Source organism: Pochonia chlamydosporia, chromosome 2, assembly GCF_001653235.2.
Source record: "Pochonia chlamydosporia 170 chromosome 2, whole genome shotgun sequence".
Lineage (NCBI taxonomy): Eukaryota > Fungi > Ascomycota > Sordariomycetes > Hypocreales > Clavicipitaceae > Pochonia > Pochonia chlamydosporia.
The window spans coordinates 256,014-270,589 of NC_035791.1; the positions used below are offsets into that span (position 1 = coordinate 256,014).

Genomic DNA, 14,576 nt, shown 5'->3' on the forward strand with positions numbered 1-14,576 from the left:
ACGTGCCAGTCATTCAAAACGCTTAGAGCAGCCACTCTACGAAACGTCCCAGCATTTGCCTACAGATTCAACGAGGCACCCTCTTGCCCGTGGTTGGTGATGGACAGTGAACCTTTTCCGCCCCGCCAGGACCGACATTTATACGGATCCGCGCACTCATCGGAACTGCCCTACGTCTTTGCCAATGTGGAAAATCTCCCCGCGGATAGAGGAAACTGCAGTTTGTCTGGCCGTGAAAAGAAACTTAGCCAGACACTCGTACAGGCTTGGACGAGCATGGGCACAAGAGGTAGTCCAAGCAGTTGGCGGCAGCCGTGGCCAAAGTTCAATCCGTGTGAGCCTCAAGGAGTGTATATTCAAGGGTCGACGCAGAAGACCGACTTGGACTTTAGTGACTGTGTCTTTTGGGAGGAATTATGGGAGCGTCTTGGCGGGGTGAAGGTTCCCGAGTCAAATTGCAATGTGTAGCGTGAAGTATTAGCAGATGGCCTAGTAGCTAGTCAAATATGGCTATGCCCTGTGGAGTTAATAAACCCTGCTTGTCCATCGTTTTGCTTGCAACCCGTTCAGTCGGTACAGAGAGTGAATATCTTTCAGCCGAGATTCTACATATGCAGTTTGGAATGCGTTTCAATTAACACACCAGACTACTTGGCCATGGTGTAAGTATCAACTTGCCCAAAATGAACTGGCATCAATGGATGCAAAGCTCACAAGCACTTTCCCAGACCTAAGCGCTGTTGGAACCGGTTTCGTTGCTGTCCGCTATAACTGAGATGAACTTATAGAGAACACTTGCTAACCTAGGATGCACCGGTGGGCGCTTTTACTAGTTTCCAGAGACTCCATGTCTCGAATATCAAGCTTTGAGTTGTCGTAATTTGGGGCTATGTTGACCACATACACCACCAAACGTTGCCAGAATGTGGGGATTTGTTGCAATGCAGCTTGTTGGAGCCAACTGTCTTGTTGGGATGCTGCGAAGCCTTGCGCCTTGAGCGAGAATGCGGAATTTGAAGAAGAGAAGATGGTCAGTCTGTCCCTTGCTGACAGGTATATCGGAAATTGGGTTTACCCGAACATGTTGTCAAAAGGCGTTTCAAACGCTGACGCTTACGCGAATCAGTGAGTCATTTGAACAACTCTGCACTTTGGTATGGCGATCAAACCACCACCTTAGTGCGTATTTTTATGCCATGTAGATGCCTAGAACCCTGTCTATCTATGTATCTACAGACGGCCTTCTGCGGCAATCGGATTGCACATTAATTGTGTGTATGCCTGTTCGTGTCTCTCAAAAACAGGAGACGATGGACGTGTTCGATGCCAACAATGACGAAGATGTTGTTGCTCTGTTGCCTTGCCAGGAGGCTGCCCTTGCCAGCATCAAGCGCCAGGCAAACGCTCTTGAACCAGACGCAACGGAGACTATTGCTCAAATAATGCGCATGTCCAACATCGAGTCCTCCAAGCTGCATACAGCAAAAGAAGCAATTCGTAAACATGCCCGTATTGCTTTGCATTTCCACCCAGACCGACCCGCCGGCGAAGGCACCGTGGCAACATCACTCCTCCACGATGGTGTCTATCGCAATCAATTTGAGACGGGAATATCCAATGGACTTGTTGCTGCATTCCGAGGAAGCCTCCGCGACAACTGGGAAAATAATCTCTTTGAGAATGCATATGGCGACCACGCTGTCAGTTTGTGCCATCGGCCCAAATATGGAGCGTTGGACTTGACCAACTTTGAGGACGGGCCTGCGGCACGATTTGGATCTTGCTACTTTCTTCTCAAACCAGCCGTTGCAACAAGGTCCACATTCACATTTGGAGGTTCGCAGGCAGCCCCCAAGTATCGAGCAACAGCAGACCAGTTCGAGCCCATCCTTGCGGCTCTGCTCGAAGAAACATTTACGAGGGACTTCATGCTCGGCATATCTGGCATCCGTCCGGCCCAAGCTGTGCAGCATTTATGCCAGCTTCCAAAGTTTAAAGACGATGGCCCGAGGACACTAAGCCGCAACCTTGACCATATGATCGAAGCTCAAATTCACGGGGACGTTCTTCTTGGCCGTGATGTTGACACATTAGTTATAGATGGGGCTTTTAGGGGCACAGCGATTGGACATTGTCTAGAACAAATTGGGCATCAATACCGTTTCCCGGTCCGGTACCGTCAGAGTTTCCAGTTAGATGTGAGGGATGTGCCGTTAGACTTCAGAGGGCCATCAATGCCTTTGCTTGCCAAGCGCATTAGTCAGAACAGCATTGTAACCACGGCCACACTTGGAGAAGGCGCACAAGATCTGAGAAAACATCCAGAGGCGTGGACAGATCGGGGTACATATGCTGAGGTTCTCCAAGAGTTCAAGCTTCTTTGGCACATTCTGGTGCGATACGGTTGAAGGAGAAAACACCCCAGTGCGTACGGTAGAGCGTGGGTGTTTTGACTAGATATGGGAAGAACGTCAATGGATACGGATAGCTATTGTTTTACTAAGACGTTCATATTATCTTTCAGCTCAGTTGGTATTTTTGGTTACTCCTAAGACAGATGGATGTGGATTTGGATGTGGACGATGCGTCTATAGAGCTTGAGGCTGCGATGTTTGCTTTGTGACAAGAAAGGTCAACCTCGCAATAATGCAGTGAGTTGGTCATGAAAGAAACTCGGTTTAGATTTCGGACATGCTACTTTTCATCGAGCTCATATAGCTTCTCCTCTAGCCCTTTGATCTGAAGAGCCAGAAGTTGAGAGTAATACCTGCAGAGACCGAGATTGCCGCCGTGAAACCAGAAACCAGGGTGACCGCTACGCTGCCAGATGGTTCGCCATTCGCCTTCTTCGTTAAATCCCCATACATCTTCCACTTTATCAGCGACCTTGTCGCCAAAGATTTGTCTTGCGTGGGTTCTCATGCTTTGGTATCCCGTCGCAAGTACAATTTCGTCGGCCTGTAGTTCAGAATTGTCGCTGAGTCGCAGCCCGTGAGGGAGAATTTCGGCAATCTCCTGTCCTTGCTTCACCTTGATCTTACCATCAATGATCAACTTGGACGCGCCTACGTCAATGTAGTATCCTCCCCCTCTCTGAAAGTATTTGAAGAACACGCCAGACCCATCTGGCCCATTGTCAACTTTGAATCCAGCTTTTGCAAGTCCTTCGAGCATGTCCTTGTCGTGAGCACGCTGCATTTCGGCCACTTTAACTTGGATTGCCTTGAGCATGCTGTTGGGCATACTTTGCACGATCAGATCGGCATCCATCACAGGGGGGCCACCCTCAGAGTATAGTCCTTTCAAGGCAATCTCAGTGATGCCATAAGATGACACAACGTGCGTGCTGGATCGTTGCACAATTGTAACGTCATAGCCCTTTTCATAGAAATCTTGCGCAATATCAAGAGCCGAGTTACAGCTCCCAACCACCACAGCTCTCCTTCCTTTGGCGTCTTCTCGGGCCCCCGGGAACTCAGAAGAGTGGCAAATGAAATCACCAAGGAATGACTCCCTTCCCTTGATTACCGGTTCGTTCTTTTGCCCAGAATGACCTGTTGCCTGGATAATATGACGTGGATGAAAAGTGCGCTTCTCCTGGGAACCGTCTGCTTTTGTGCGCTCAATGTGGACCGTCCAGCGCTTCTCGGCTTCATCCCAAGAAGCCTCTGTCAATGCGGTCTTTGTCCAAACGTTCAGTTCCATAAGATCAGCGTAAGATTGAAACCATTGAGCCAGCTTATCTTTGGGCGTAAAGACAGGCCATTGCGGGGGAAAGTTCAAATACGGCAGATGATCATACCACACAGGGTCGTGCAAAACCAAATGATGGTACCGTCTTCTCCAATTATCGCCTACTCGATCATTGCGGTCAACGATCAGAGTATTGACTCCTTGCATCTGGAGCCTGACGGCAGCGGTTAAGCCAGCTTGCCCGGCGCCTAAATCTTGATTAGCACCATGCCAATCACGCAGCTGAGAGTCTGCTTGAACCAGCTTACCAACAATTAGCACTGCAGGTTCGCTTCCGTCTCGGTAATCACGAGCGGAGGAACGCCGGTCTGCCCAATTTTGTCGCCCAATTTGTTCGCCATGATTCACACCCTGCGGTCGACCTGAATAAGCGCCCTCGGGATGGCCCTTCAAGGATCGTAGACTTGTGTAGATTGTGTATATCTTCCACTTTCCATCTTCTTTTGCTAATCGAACCAACCCTTCCCCGGCTCCCAACACGGATTCGACGGACAGGAAAGCAGATACCCCAGTCACCTTACCCTCACCATCGATGGGCGACACGGTGGGTTGACGAGCGGGACTGCTGGAGTCGATTGCGAGATGTTTGATTCGGAACCCGTCTCGCGACTTAGCACATTGCTCCAGAAACTCTTGGATTTTCCCAGGCCCTTGAACGGTTCTGAAACTCCATGAGAGCATCAAATGATCACGCCAATAGCCCTGGGCAGTAAAGAGATCTCCCGCTGCATGGAAATTGGAGTCGAAGATGCTCCTGTTGAGAAGATGAACGATCTTCTGCGCTTCAGAGGCTGGATCGACGTCTCCGATGTCCTCTGGAGCCGGAAATTGGGCCAAGAGAATATTCCATGTACCAGGGAGGTGTTGCACAGTTGGCGCGGGGGCTTCGGTTGCCGCTGCTGCTGACATGGTTGGAATGTTTCTCAAGTCCTACGTAGTTGTCGTTTGACCTTTGTCTTGGTAGCTTGGTTGGTTGTTCTCACTAATTTCAAGAGGGCTTTGGCGCTTATATGTGTTGTTCGTTGAGTGTAATGGGAGCTGATAGAGCATACAAATAGCAAGCCATGGACATTTATGTATGTGTCTGGTGGTGAGATGTCAAGTCTCGGTCTGTTCGGGTCAAGTCCAGTGCGGCTTAGCTTTATTAGCAGCGGGACATCAACTCCATACCATATCACCAAGGACGCCACAGACGCGGGGTTTGTGCCGGTCGAGTCCCAACTTGAGCCATCATGTCTGCATGTTGTCTGATTTGCACTGATCAAAGTCAGGCCAGGTCAACTTCTCCATGTATGGTCGGGTCGCCAACGTTGGGCAACATGCCCCAGACCCCAACCTGACCAGATGAATATGACCACTTGACGCCACATGCAGACCCCTCGTCGGAGTAATTATTCTGCCACCAGCAGCAGAAGCATTCGACATTGAACTTTGACCATTCGTCGATGGCGCGCAGACTGACCAAGGTTCACGCAACAAGAAGGACTAAAAAATTAGACAAAAATAATGGCAATGAGGCCCGCTGGCATCCAAGACGCCTAGTTCAAAACCAACTTGACAAAATTAATTTTTACTTCCCGTGGTGCTTAGCTATCTTCACAAGCGTGAACGGATCCCTGACACCAGACTTGCATGATGATATCTGGTCTGGTGGTATTTTCTGACAGTGGCTAACGCTGCCCAGTCCAGTTGCAGCTTGTTGCGTCCGATATCGTCTCTTATTTGGGTCTGGTTGAAACAACTTGACACGTCAAGTCTGGTATTTTTTTTTTAATAGAAATTACTCTTCAGTGGGGCGGATGTGCAATCTTGCATATACGGGAATTTACCTTCGCATCATAAACCCCCTTGGGCATGAAAGATTTGATGCATTCCCATAACAGGAATCATGGAGAAAAGTTGCTACCTTTGCGTACGGCCACTACGCAAAGGGGTCTCAAACAAAACAAGGTCCGGTGCTGGAATACGTGCAGATATTGTTCTTCCGCCGTCGATGCGTCTCTTGTCTAGTTGACGAGTTTCGGCAGGAGGGACCATATCCAGACATTGGATTGATAGTGCTCAACTGTTTCGTTCCGTCAAGTGGACGAGCATCGCAACTACAAGCATCAGAGAAAAAACATGAAACTTGCTACTACTCTCTAGTATGCCCTTGGCGCTGTGGCATTGCATTATGAACTCGATAGAGTTTGACTCTTTACGCATGGGGTAGACGTCTTTGCCAACATTTGAAGTCATGGCTGATCAGTCTCCCCCGCCTTGGATCCTGAGTCCGGTCAATGATCCTGTCTGACGTCTAGTCTGATTGGGTTCCGTCTGGTCCCAAGTTGTCAAGCTCAACTGGGTTGACTCCGCATTTCCCTAACATTGAACCACAAAGTGAGCCGACTTGACATTTGACACGTTGGCGTGTTCTCATCCAAGGCTTACCAATCATACAACATTGAAATATTATACCAGACACCTCCGTCATTCCACCTTTAATATCGCATTTGGCTCATGTATTAACATTATGGCTGAAAACACGAGGAAGAATCACCGCAATCAAGTATTACACCCAAGCCCTGCATCAACATTGAAGATTCGTAGCCAACAAGTACCTAGCTGGCTAACCGCTCGATAGCAATCGTCCACATCTACATTCAAATTCGTCACGCTCTCACACCCTGACGACATTCGCAGTCACAAAAATGTCCAGACGGAAATACGGCGCCATGTGATGAAGGATATCGGAAAGCGGCGGCGACGACCAAAGTCAACCCCGCAATCAGATCAGGGCTCGCCCATGACTCCTTTCGATGTCGGCGGTTCACTTACGAGATCTCTGCCACCATTGGGGAGTTTCCCCGTTCCTGCAGATACGCGCATGCTGGAGCTGGTCCGATTCGGTGAGATTTTGCCATTTTCGTCTCTCTGTATTGTAAACGCATCACTGACGAGTGTACAAACCTCCAGCCAAGGAGGCTAACACTGTCTATTTCCCCTTCCGCGACGTCTGGTTTGACCTATCTCTCTCAGATCCAGGCGCCTTCTACGTAACTCTTGGGAATTCAGCAGTCTTATGGAATTCAATCTCGCAAAAAGATTCCATCCCCAATCATGAGCCACAGAGGCTGTTTTCACAGTCACTCGTGCATTTAGGGAAGCGGCTTAATAATCCTGAGGAGAATACCAGCCCTGGCACTATTGCCAACATTCTCGCGCATATATGCCTAAATGTAGAACTCATTTACCCCGTTACAATGCAAGAATCATGTTACTGACTCAAGGTAATAGTTGAGAAATGCGGATTGGGGCAGTTGGCGGGTTCATATGAATGGACTTGATCTCATGTGGAAAACCCGAGGAGGTTTCTTGGATCTTGCCGACCACATGCCGACCCTGATTATGCTGTAGGTCATTCAATTTAATGCTGTGGATGTAGATGAAGATTTAACTGATTACACCCTAGATATGATCTAGCTGGAGCTATGGTATTTGATAGTGTCCCGCGGTTCCCGCTCCCAGCAGACCTCTCGCGCGCACTTTCAGCACCGTCAACCCCATCCCGCCAACTTCAGAACATAATTCACTCATTATCTCAATCATCATACACAAAAGCGGCGAGGGATGTATTAGTTCTTCTCTCGTCAGTTGCTGACACAGTAAACATGAGAGGGCACTCTCCCTCATTCTGGAAGCGTGACATAGATGGCATCAATCTCCTCGGCCCATGTATTCATGTCTCACTTTCCGTACCCAGGATGTCAACCGCTTCCATCAAAGGATCACCCCAAAGCGACTTGGTTGTCTTGGAAATGGTTCGTTTAACAGGATTGACGCTCATGTCAACACTGAAAGAACATTTCTCTTTTTTTGCTACAGAGCGTCCGTACCTACAAGAGAAGCTGGTCAACTTTGTGGCCACCTACTCGCAGTACGTCAGCGAAGACCACAATGAGCTTGTTCGGTGGGTTTTAATAACAGCCAGCCTGTTGCAACGAAATGAACAAGATATACGAATACACCAACTTCTGCGGCAATTGTGTGAGTCGGCAAAGCTTTCCATCGCCGAGATGGTACAGTGGGCAAAGGACGTTCTGTGGATTAATGCAATTGAGGCACCAAACGAGGAAAGATTGATACACGATGTGGATTCCTAAATCTCTCCAGCACCACACTGTTCGGCTGCCTACTGGGCGGCTGATATCTAACCTTAACCCCCGATAATGCCACCACTTGCAGAGATAACCTGCCCTGTGATCCAGCGACTCTTCTCACTCGCAAGCAAGAGGACTGCGTCTGCTATGTCCTCTACTGTTCCGATTCTGTCGTCCGCTCTGGTTCGATCAAGCAAAAATTCTTTGACAGCCTCAGCCTCTGGAACAGGTGGCAGGGAATCAGTCAGGACCGGTCCTGGAGAAATAGTGTTGACTGTGATATTTTTACCATCTCGTCCAATCTACACTTGTCAGTTGTAACAGATCTTCACCAGGAGCCAGAGAAGATACCATGGGTTGGGAGTAATGAACCTACCTCTCGGGAAAGAGTAAATGTTAACTGGTCCATTGCGGCCTTGGCCGCAGCATAAACTGGCATCTGCACAAATCCCATCTTGGATGCCACACTACCAATATTGATAATGCGCGACTGACGGGGCATGTACTTATACGCAGCCTGCAAGAGGAGAACTGGCCCAACAATGGCCACCTGAAATGTTTTCATAATATCCTCTGCTTTGCTCTGCAGCGTGCCGCCCATCGTTACAGCTGAGGCATTGTTTACTTCAAGGCGTGTTAGAAACACTCCGCCTTAATATCGCCATATTTTCACTGGTGTTGTTTGCATACTCACCAATGATGTCAATGTGGTCTACTCCAAAGTTTTGCAAAGTCTCATCCACAATTCTCTTCGCTCCATCTTCGGTAGACACATCCGCCTGTACGGCGATAACTTTACCCTTACCAACGGCCCCTTCAATCTTTGAAACGACTTCCGCAGCACGCGGGGCGGATGAGTCGGAAACATAGTTGACCGTGACCAGGGAACCCGCGCGAGCGAGTGCGAGGGCTATGCCGGCACCGATGCCGTTTTCACGACCGGAGCCGGTGACAATGGATACTTTGTCCTTGAGGTATATTTCAGACATGGCTCTAGGGTTTGAGTGATGTAAAAAGGTGTTGCAGCTGGAAACAAGATGTAGAAAATTGGATACAATGTGTGTTGCTGGCTTGAGTACAACGGGGTAATTTGAGCATTAAATACAAAACATCTCCGTACTACGAGTCTGCAATTGCTATTACAAATGGCAAAGTTCAAATATTTGCTGACGAAATCAAACTTGTACTAAAACTTGTAAGCCTTCATCAATTTATCTTGAGATTGAGCGCTGCTAAAATCGCTTTCCTCAAGCGGCAACCGGTCCATGAACACCATTTTCCTAATCGGGAATAGGGTCTCTTGTCACCCATCATCCACCGCCAAGTTTATATAATACACACTGGAAAAGTCAGTGAATAATGTGAGCTATTAGAATGCCTATTTGTAATCATCTTAGAGAAAGCACAGATTATAAGTGTCTATTTAAATCAACTCTGCACGGCCATTTGGCACTGTCACGGCTCACAACAGCTATCCCAGCACCACTACGAAATCTCTCACTGCTCAGTTAACAAACCATAGCACCCTTAGCTTTTCTCGACAACATGACAAATCTAATAGTTATAGTTGGAATAACAGGTGTCCAAGTAAGCCTCACACGTTGATTTTCAGTAAACATCTAACAACCCCAGGGCTCTTCAGTGGCAAATGCATTCCTCAGCAATCCTGACTACTCTATTCGCGGCACCACCCGCGATCCTTCCTCCGCAAAAGCCAGAGCCCTCTCAGCTAAGGGCATCGAAATCGCTCAGGCGGACCTAAACGATGTCGCTTCTCTTCAACGCGCCTTTCACAACGCTACACTTATCTTTGGTGTAACAGACTTTTGGACAATATTCCAAGATCCACAGAGTTCTCTCCGCAAGAGGCGCGATCAGGAACTCGTGGAATACTGTCACGATGTTGAGCTTCAGCAGGGAAAAAATCTTGCTGATGCGGCGGCTGTCGTGAGTACTTTGAAGAGATACATCTTTAGCTCCATGGCAAATGCTACGCGCACCAGTAGTGGCAAGTACAGTCAGCTCTACCATATGGATTCAAAAGCAAAGGCAGTGGAGTACGCACAAACTCTAGGTGGTCTCAAGGACAAGTTTTCGCAAATTCAAGCCCCTATATATTTTGAACTTCCTTGGAAATGGGGCTTGCCTACAACTCCTAAAATGGTATGGCAATTCTGTCGCAACCTGTACCACTGTGGAAAGCAAGACAAATGAGCTAACCTTGGAGTGCAACAGCACAAGAACGGCTACCGCATGACTGTGCCCGGTCCTTCAACTCTGCCAGTGCCATTTGGTCACGTATCCGTCGACTTTGGAAAATGTGTCCTTGCCCTCTCCGACCTCCCACCTAATACAAACCTCTTCGCCATTGGTGACCCGATTTCATGGGAAGAGTACCTCCGTATTTTCTGTTCCAGCCAAGGTCTTAGGTTTGGTGGAATAGACGAAGCGTCATACGAGGAATTCTGTACACTGCTACCTGGTGGGCTTGGTCATGAGTTCGCCCAGAATGTCTTGTTTGCGCATGAGTTTGGGTATGAAGGGCGTGGAGAAATTTTACGACCGAAAGACGTGAGTTACCGCGCAAGTTGTGTGTTGGTGTTTGTGAAAGATTCGACTAACTGCCTTGTAGATCGGGTTGAAGATGACAACATTTGAAGCTTACTGCGAACAGACGGACTTTTCTGCTATTATGAACGGGCACGCTGAGGAATAATGGATTTCGTGTTGTCAATTGTTCTGTTCGAAAACGCAACATGCATCTCATGGCGTATCGATGTAGTCACTTTACCAAATTTCAGGGTCAAGCGCCCCATTGGTAGTCACACAATCAGCTGTTCAGTTAGGGGACGGGTATTAGCAACGCAGGTGAACAATATAAACATTTCTTTTTTCTCTATTGTACAATGCCATAAGCCTTAGCATACCACACGCCGCTCCGTGAAAATACATTTATTCCGAGTATGGACCATACCTCCACCTCCTGCTATTTTCTTCTACCCACCAACGAGACACAAAGGCGGCCTCCTCAGCCCACTCCGCTGTCTGCCTTCCATGCGATTTCTCTATTTGTTGCAAGAACGACGCAAAATCAAATCCCAAGACTGGTTGCTCCTCTTTTGGATCGGCCGTGATATTCGTAAATCGCCATTCTATATTATCGATAATGGGAACAATAAGCCGCAAGGCTGGTTGTCGGGCGTCCCGTACGCTTAGCATGGCTCTGCCCGGGTTTACAATTGTAAATTGCCAATTTCCCTGCCCAGTAGCAGACGTAGAGACTTGTTTGCGAACTAGCGATTGGCCCTCGTAGTTGGAGAGTAACTCTCTTACTGCCGTTTTGTGGTCTGTGTTTAGAGAATTCGTCTCTAGCAGAATATCCAAAACGGTGGGGAGGATTTGGGAAGCCACAACCGCATCATTGACCTCAATGGCTGGGAGTTGTGGATGAGAAAAAACAAGTGGAACGTGTAGATTGCCGACGTTTGGATTATAGTATGCCGAAACCATGTCATTTTCGGGCATTGATAAGCCGTGGTCACCCACAAGTACGACGAGCGTGTTATTGGCAGCGCCTTCCTCTTCTAGTATGTCAAGAATCTTTCGTAGCCACCGATCATCATATCCAATGGCGTTAATGTAGTGAGAAAGGTCCTCAAAACCGTGGCCATTTGCAACTGGTACATATGTCTCCTCTACCGGCATGCCAAATGGGTGATGACTTGTACTGGTGATGTGGGACAGGAAAACTCGCTCGTTGTTCTTTCTGGCCGAGGAAAACGAGTCCCGTATATAGTCCTCTAACGGAGCCTCGACCATGCCGAAATAGTTGACGTCAGGTAAGTCAACCTTTCCAAACTTGGCCGCGCTGCTTTTCAGGTACTCCTTGTCAATTAGGTTTTCTGATTTATACCCAAGAGCAAGCATCAGCTGATCAAATTTATCGAAATCCAATGTCACTGACTGCATAAAGCTGGATTGCCAAGGATAACTTGTGAATTCTTTACCAGTGCTCGCATTTGCATGATTCAAAGCATCGAAAATTTGCGCAAGACACGGTTGGTAGATGTGGTGGTTGTATTCGAGGTTAAAATCGGCGACCAACGGGGATATACCACAGAGAGTTCCAGTTAAGCTCTTCAGAGTATAGGTTGCTGTGGTATATGCGTTGTTGAAGTTGATGCCGCCGCGACGCTCGGGCTTCGCTGGGTGTGTCAACCCATCGTTGTAGTCGCCGGTAATAAAATTAGCGTTTGGTGTTAGAGATTCCAATAGCTTTTCGGCGTCGGCGGGCAGTTGTCCATTCGCGAATGTATTGGCTAATTTGTCCCATACTAATCCGTGCTTTTTGATGGGGAAAACATCCTTTCTTGTGCTCTCAAGAAATATCATGAGTACGTTTCGCACTTCGATGTCTTTTAGCGTGTTTTGCAGTCCAGGAAGCAGCTCGGAGTCCAAATTTGAGATCTTTAACGGATCCAGTGAGGCATTGTAATGCTTGTTTGCGTTATACCAGTCGCTAAATCCCGGCAAATCCGTCTCGCGCGAGAGCCATGGCAACGAAGCAGGGTTGATATGGGCAACAGCAGTTCGATTGTCCCAATTGTGTTCGACCGAGTTACCGAAGAAAGGCTTCAGCTTGTCCAAGTTTGGTGAGGATGAAGAAAAGTCAATAAACGGTAGTAATGCAGATGTCCATGACAGGAATATAAGGGAACTCTCATGCGGTCGGATAGCTATCAAAACAACCTGGGAAAGTAGTATGCATGTTACTGAAAAGTACAGAGCGGCTCGAAGTAACGGCCGGTATCGTCGAGTTAGAAGCATCGATTTGGAAATAATGGTATTGTTGGGTCTTCGCTTCCCCAGGTATTCGATGTCGTCGTCATTATCGGTGTTGGTGTTGACCGCAGTATAGCCTGAATCACCGAAGTATCGTGGGCTGCGCCGCAAGGCTTGATGGAATGGCCACTTGACGACATCGGTAGCCAGACCGACTCCGGCGAAAAGTAGGTCTTGTAGAACCCACGCAAGGAACACAAGACCGCATGCAACAGCAACCAAAGTGAATAGGCCAGACAGCATTAAAGCTCGTGATGAGGCATCATTAGCAAAGGCGATGTTTCGCCAATGAATTTCTGATCCTGTTAGGCAAAAGAATGTAATGTTGACCACGCCAAGTATTACCACGAAGACGATCAAGGAAGTGGCGGTTGCTACCGCAAGTATTCGACGTATCCATGATGTACTGTTTCCGACATCATTGTCGAGGAGTAATCGTAAGAGTATTATAATAACAAAATCTTGTGCAAAGAAGGAATAACCCCAGCGGTATAAATGAACCGTGGGTAAAGCAGAGAGGTGGGTATAAATGTGAACGATCTTGGCGGCAAGGACTGATAATGTGGATAGAGAAAATATGATGCGTCGGTTGAAAAACCGAGAAAGAAGGGGAAGAAACATTCTAATACATCTGAGCAATCTGAGGGATCCCCTGCTCAGCGGTGCCTTGTGTGGTTTGACCAGCACAGCTGGAGTCTATGCCGTCGTTTGGGTTCTCGTCTTCACAAAACAACAAGAGCAAAAGGAGCGGCTGTCTCAGACGTCATAGTACTGTACTTGGGAAATAAATGAAGACAAAGAGAGGAAAGGAGGCACAGGAACGGGCTTGACGGAAAGTCAATTAAACAATGCTAAGCTTTCTTGGCCTCACCTCCTTTGTGCCTGTGGCGTGGGGCTGCTGAGACAAAGGGCACTCTGCGACCTCTGCATCGTTATGAGCTAGTTTGGTCGAGGCCCGGACCTACTAGTGGTGATGGCGTCGTGTCAACCAAGAAATCAAGCTGGTTCCAACGCCACCGCCGGCTGGACGGCTTGGCTTGGCCCCTTGTGGATAGCCATCACGCGACTGGTGTTGTTCTGCTCTCTGCTCGTCTGTCCCTGAAATTCCACTCGCCTTTCGTTACACCAACTTCGTATTATGTGGAGAGCCGTTCAGGAAGAGTCAAGGGCCAAAAGGCATTCACGTCCTAGGCCGTGAAATAACGACCAAGCTGAGGACGTCTGTCTGGTGCGAGAACATCAAATGTCGGCAAAATCGGGCCGGCGATGACCTACCATCTCGCCTTTCGTGGAGAAGATACAAGTTGAGAAAGAAAAAATCTTGGCACCCACCAGGAGATGAATAGGTTCAGCTCGGGTTCACCAAAGTATGAAGCTCATTGGCCAGAGCTATTTTGGGGACTAGACATGGAGTGTGGTGATACAGAGTGAGGCAGTGAGGGCTGAGGAAGCCTACTAGTGGACATTCCAAACAAATTGTCTGGACTGGTGCAGATCAACACAAGTGGAAAACTGGCTTCTAGGGCTGGCCAAGTTTTCTTCGAACTAGACCTTCTCCATCCAAAGGGGAAGTGTCGTCGTGTGAGAAACGAAGCCATACGAGGGTCTGCCAGGGTCTGAACGGGGGGTTGATGGGGTTTGATGGAGTCACAATATCGACAGGGCGAATGGCACAAAGACGCCTTGCCAAATCGGGCGGAATTGCCAAATTCAGCCTCAAATTGTATCAAGCCTGGTCGGAATAACGGCCATGACCGGGTTATGGTCTCATCAAATGGTTCCGCTTTTGCGGAATATATCTTCCCTTCCCGTTCCCACCTGTAATAACCTAACAGATTTTTG

The 14,576-nt window shown here is 48.3% G+C and overlaps 5 protein-coding genes across 5 annotated transcripts; 2 read left to right on the forward strand and 3 right to left on the reverse strand.

The window, feature by feature from the left end:
• Positions 1–1,310: 1,310 nt before the first annotated feature.
• On the forward strand, positions 1,311–2,408 carry VFPPC_11945 (hypothetical protein; the record flags this gene model as incomplete). The annotated part of the gene is made up of 1 exon (XM_018289979.1): positions 1,311–2,408. One exon carries the CDS (start codon positions 1,311–1,313, stop codon positions 2,406–2,408), a length of 1,098 nt encoding a protein of 365 aa, XP_018146150.1.
• A 286-nt stretch (positions 2,409–2,694) lies between these two features.
• On the reverse strand, positions 2,695–4,662 carry VFPPC_11946 (FAD dependent oxidoreductase; the record flags this gene model as incomplete). Its single annotated transcript, XM_018289980.1, has 2 exons — positions 2,695–3,941; positions 4,002–4,662. The coding sequence occupies 2 exons, from the start codon at positions 4,660–4,662 to the stop codon at positions 2,695–2,697; spliced, it is 1,908 nt and encodes a 635-aa protein (XP_018146151.1).
• A 3,286-nt stretch (positions 4,663–7,948) lies between these two features.
• On the reverse strand, positions 7,949–8,881 carry VFPPC_11948 (short chain type protein; the record flags this gene model as incomplete). The annotated part of the gene is made up of 3 exons (XM_018289982.1): positions 7,949–8,194; positions 8,269–8,516; positions 8,587–8,881. 3 exons carry the CDS (start codon positions 8,879–8,881, stop codon positions 7,949–7,951), a joined length of 789 nt encoding a protein of 262 aa, XP_018146153.1.
• Positions 8,882–9,437: 556 nt separating this feature from the next.
• Positions 9,438–10,608, forward strand: VFPPC_11949 (NmrA-like family protein; the record flags this gene model as incomplete). Its single annotated transcript, XM_018289983.1, has 4 exons — positions 9,438–9,479; positions 9,525–10,055; positions 10,128–10,463; positions 10,525–10,608. 4 exons carry the CDS (start codon positions 9,438–9,440, stop codon positions 10,606–10,608), a joined length of 993 nt encoding a protein of 330 aa, XP_018146154.1.
• A 236-nt stretch (positions 10,609–10,844) lies between these two features.
• On the reverse strand, positions 10,845–13,134 carry VFPPC_11950 (sulfatase domain-containing protein; the record flags this gene model as incomplete). Its single annotated transcript, XM_018289984.2, has 2 exons — positions 10,845–13,030; positions 13,080–13,134. 2 exons carry the CDS (start codon positions 13,132–13,134, stop codon positions 10,845–10,847), a joined length of 2,241 nt encoding a protein of 746 aa, XP_018146155.2.
• Positions 13,135–14,576: the final 1,442 nt, after the last annotated feature.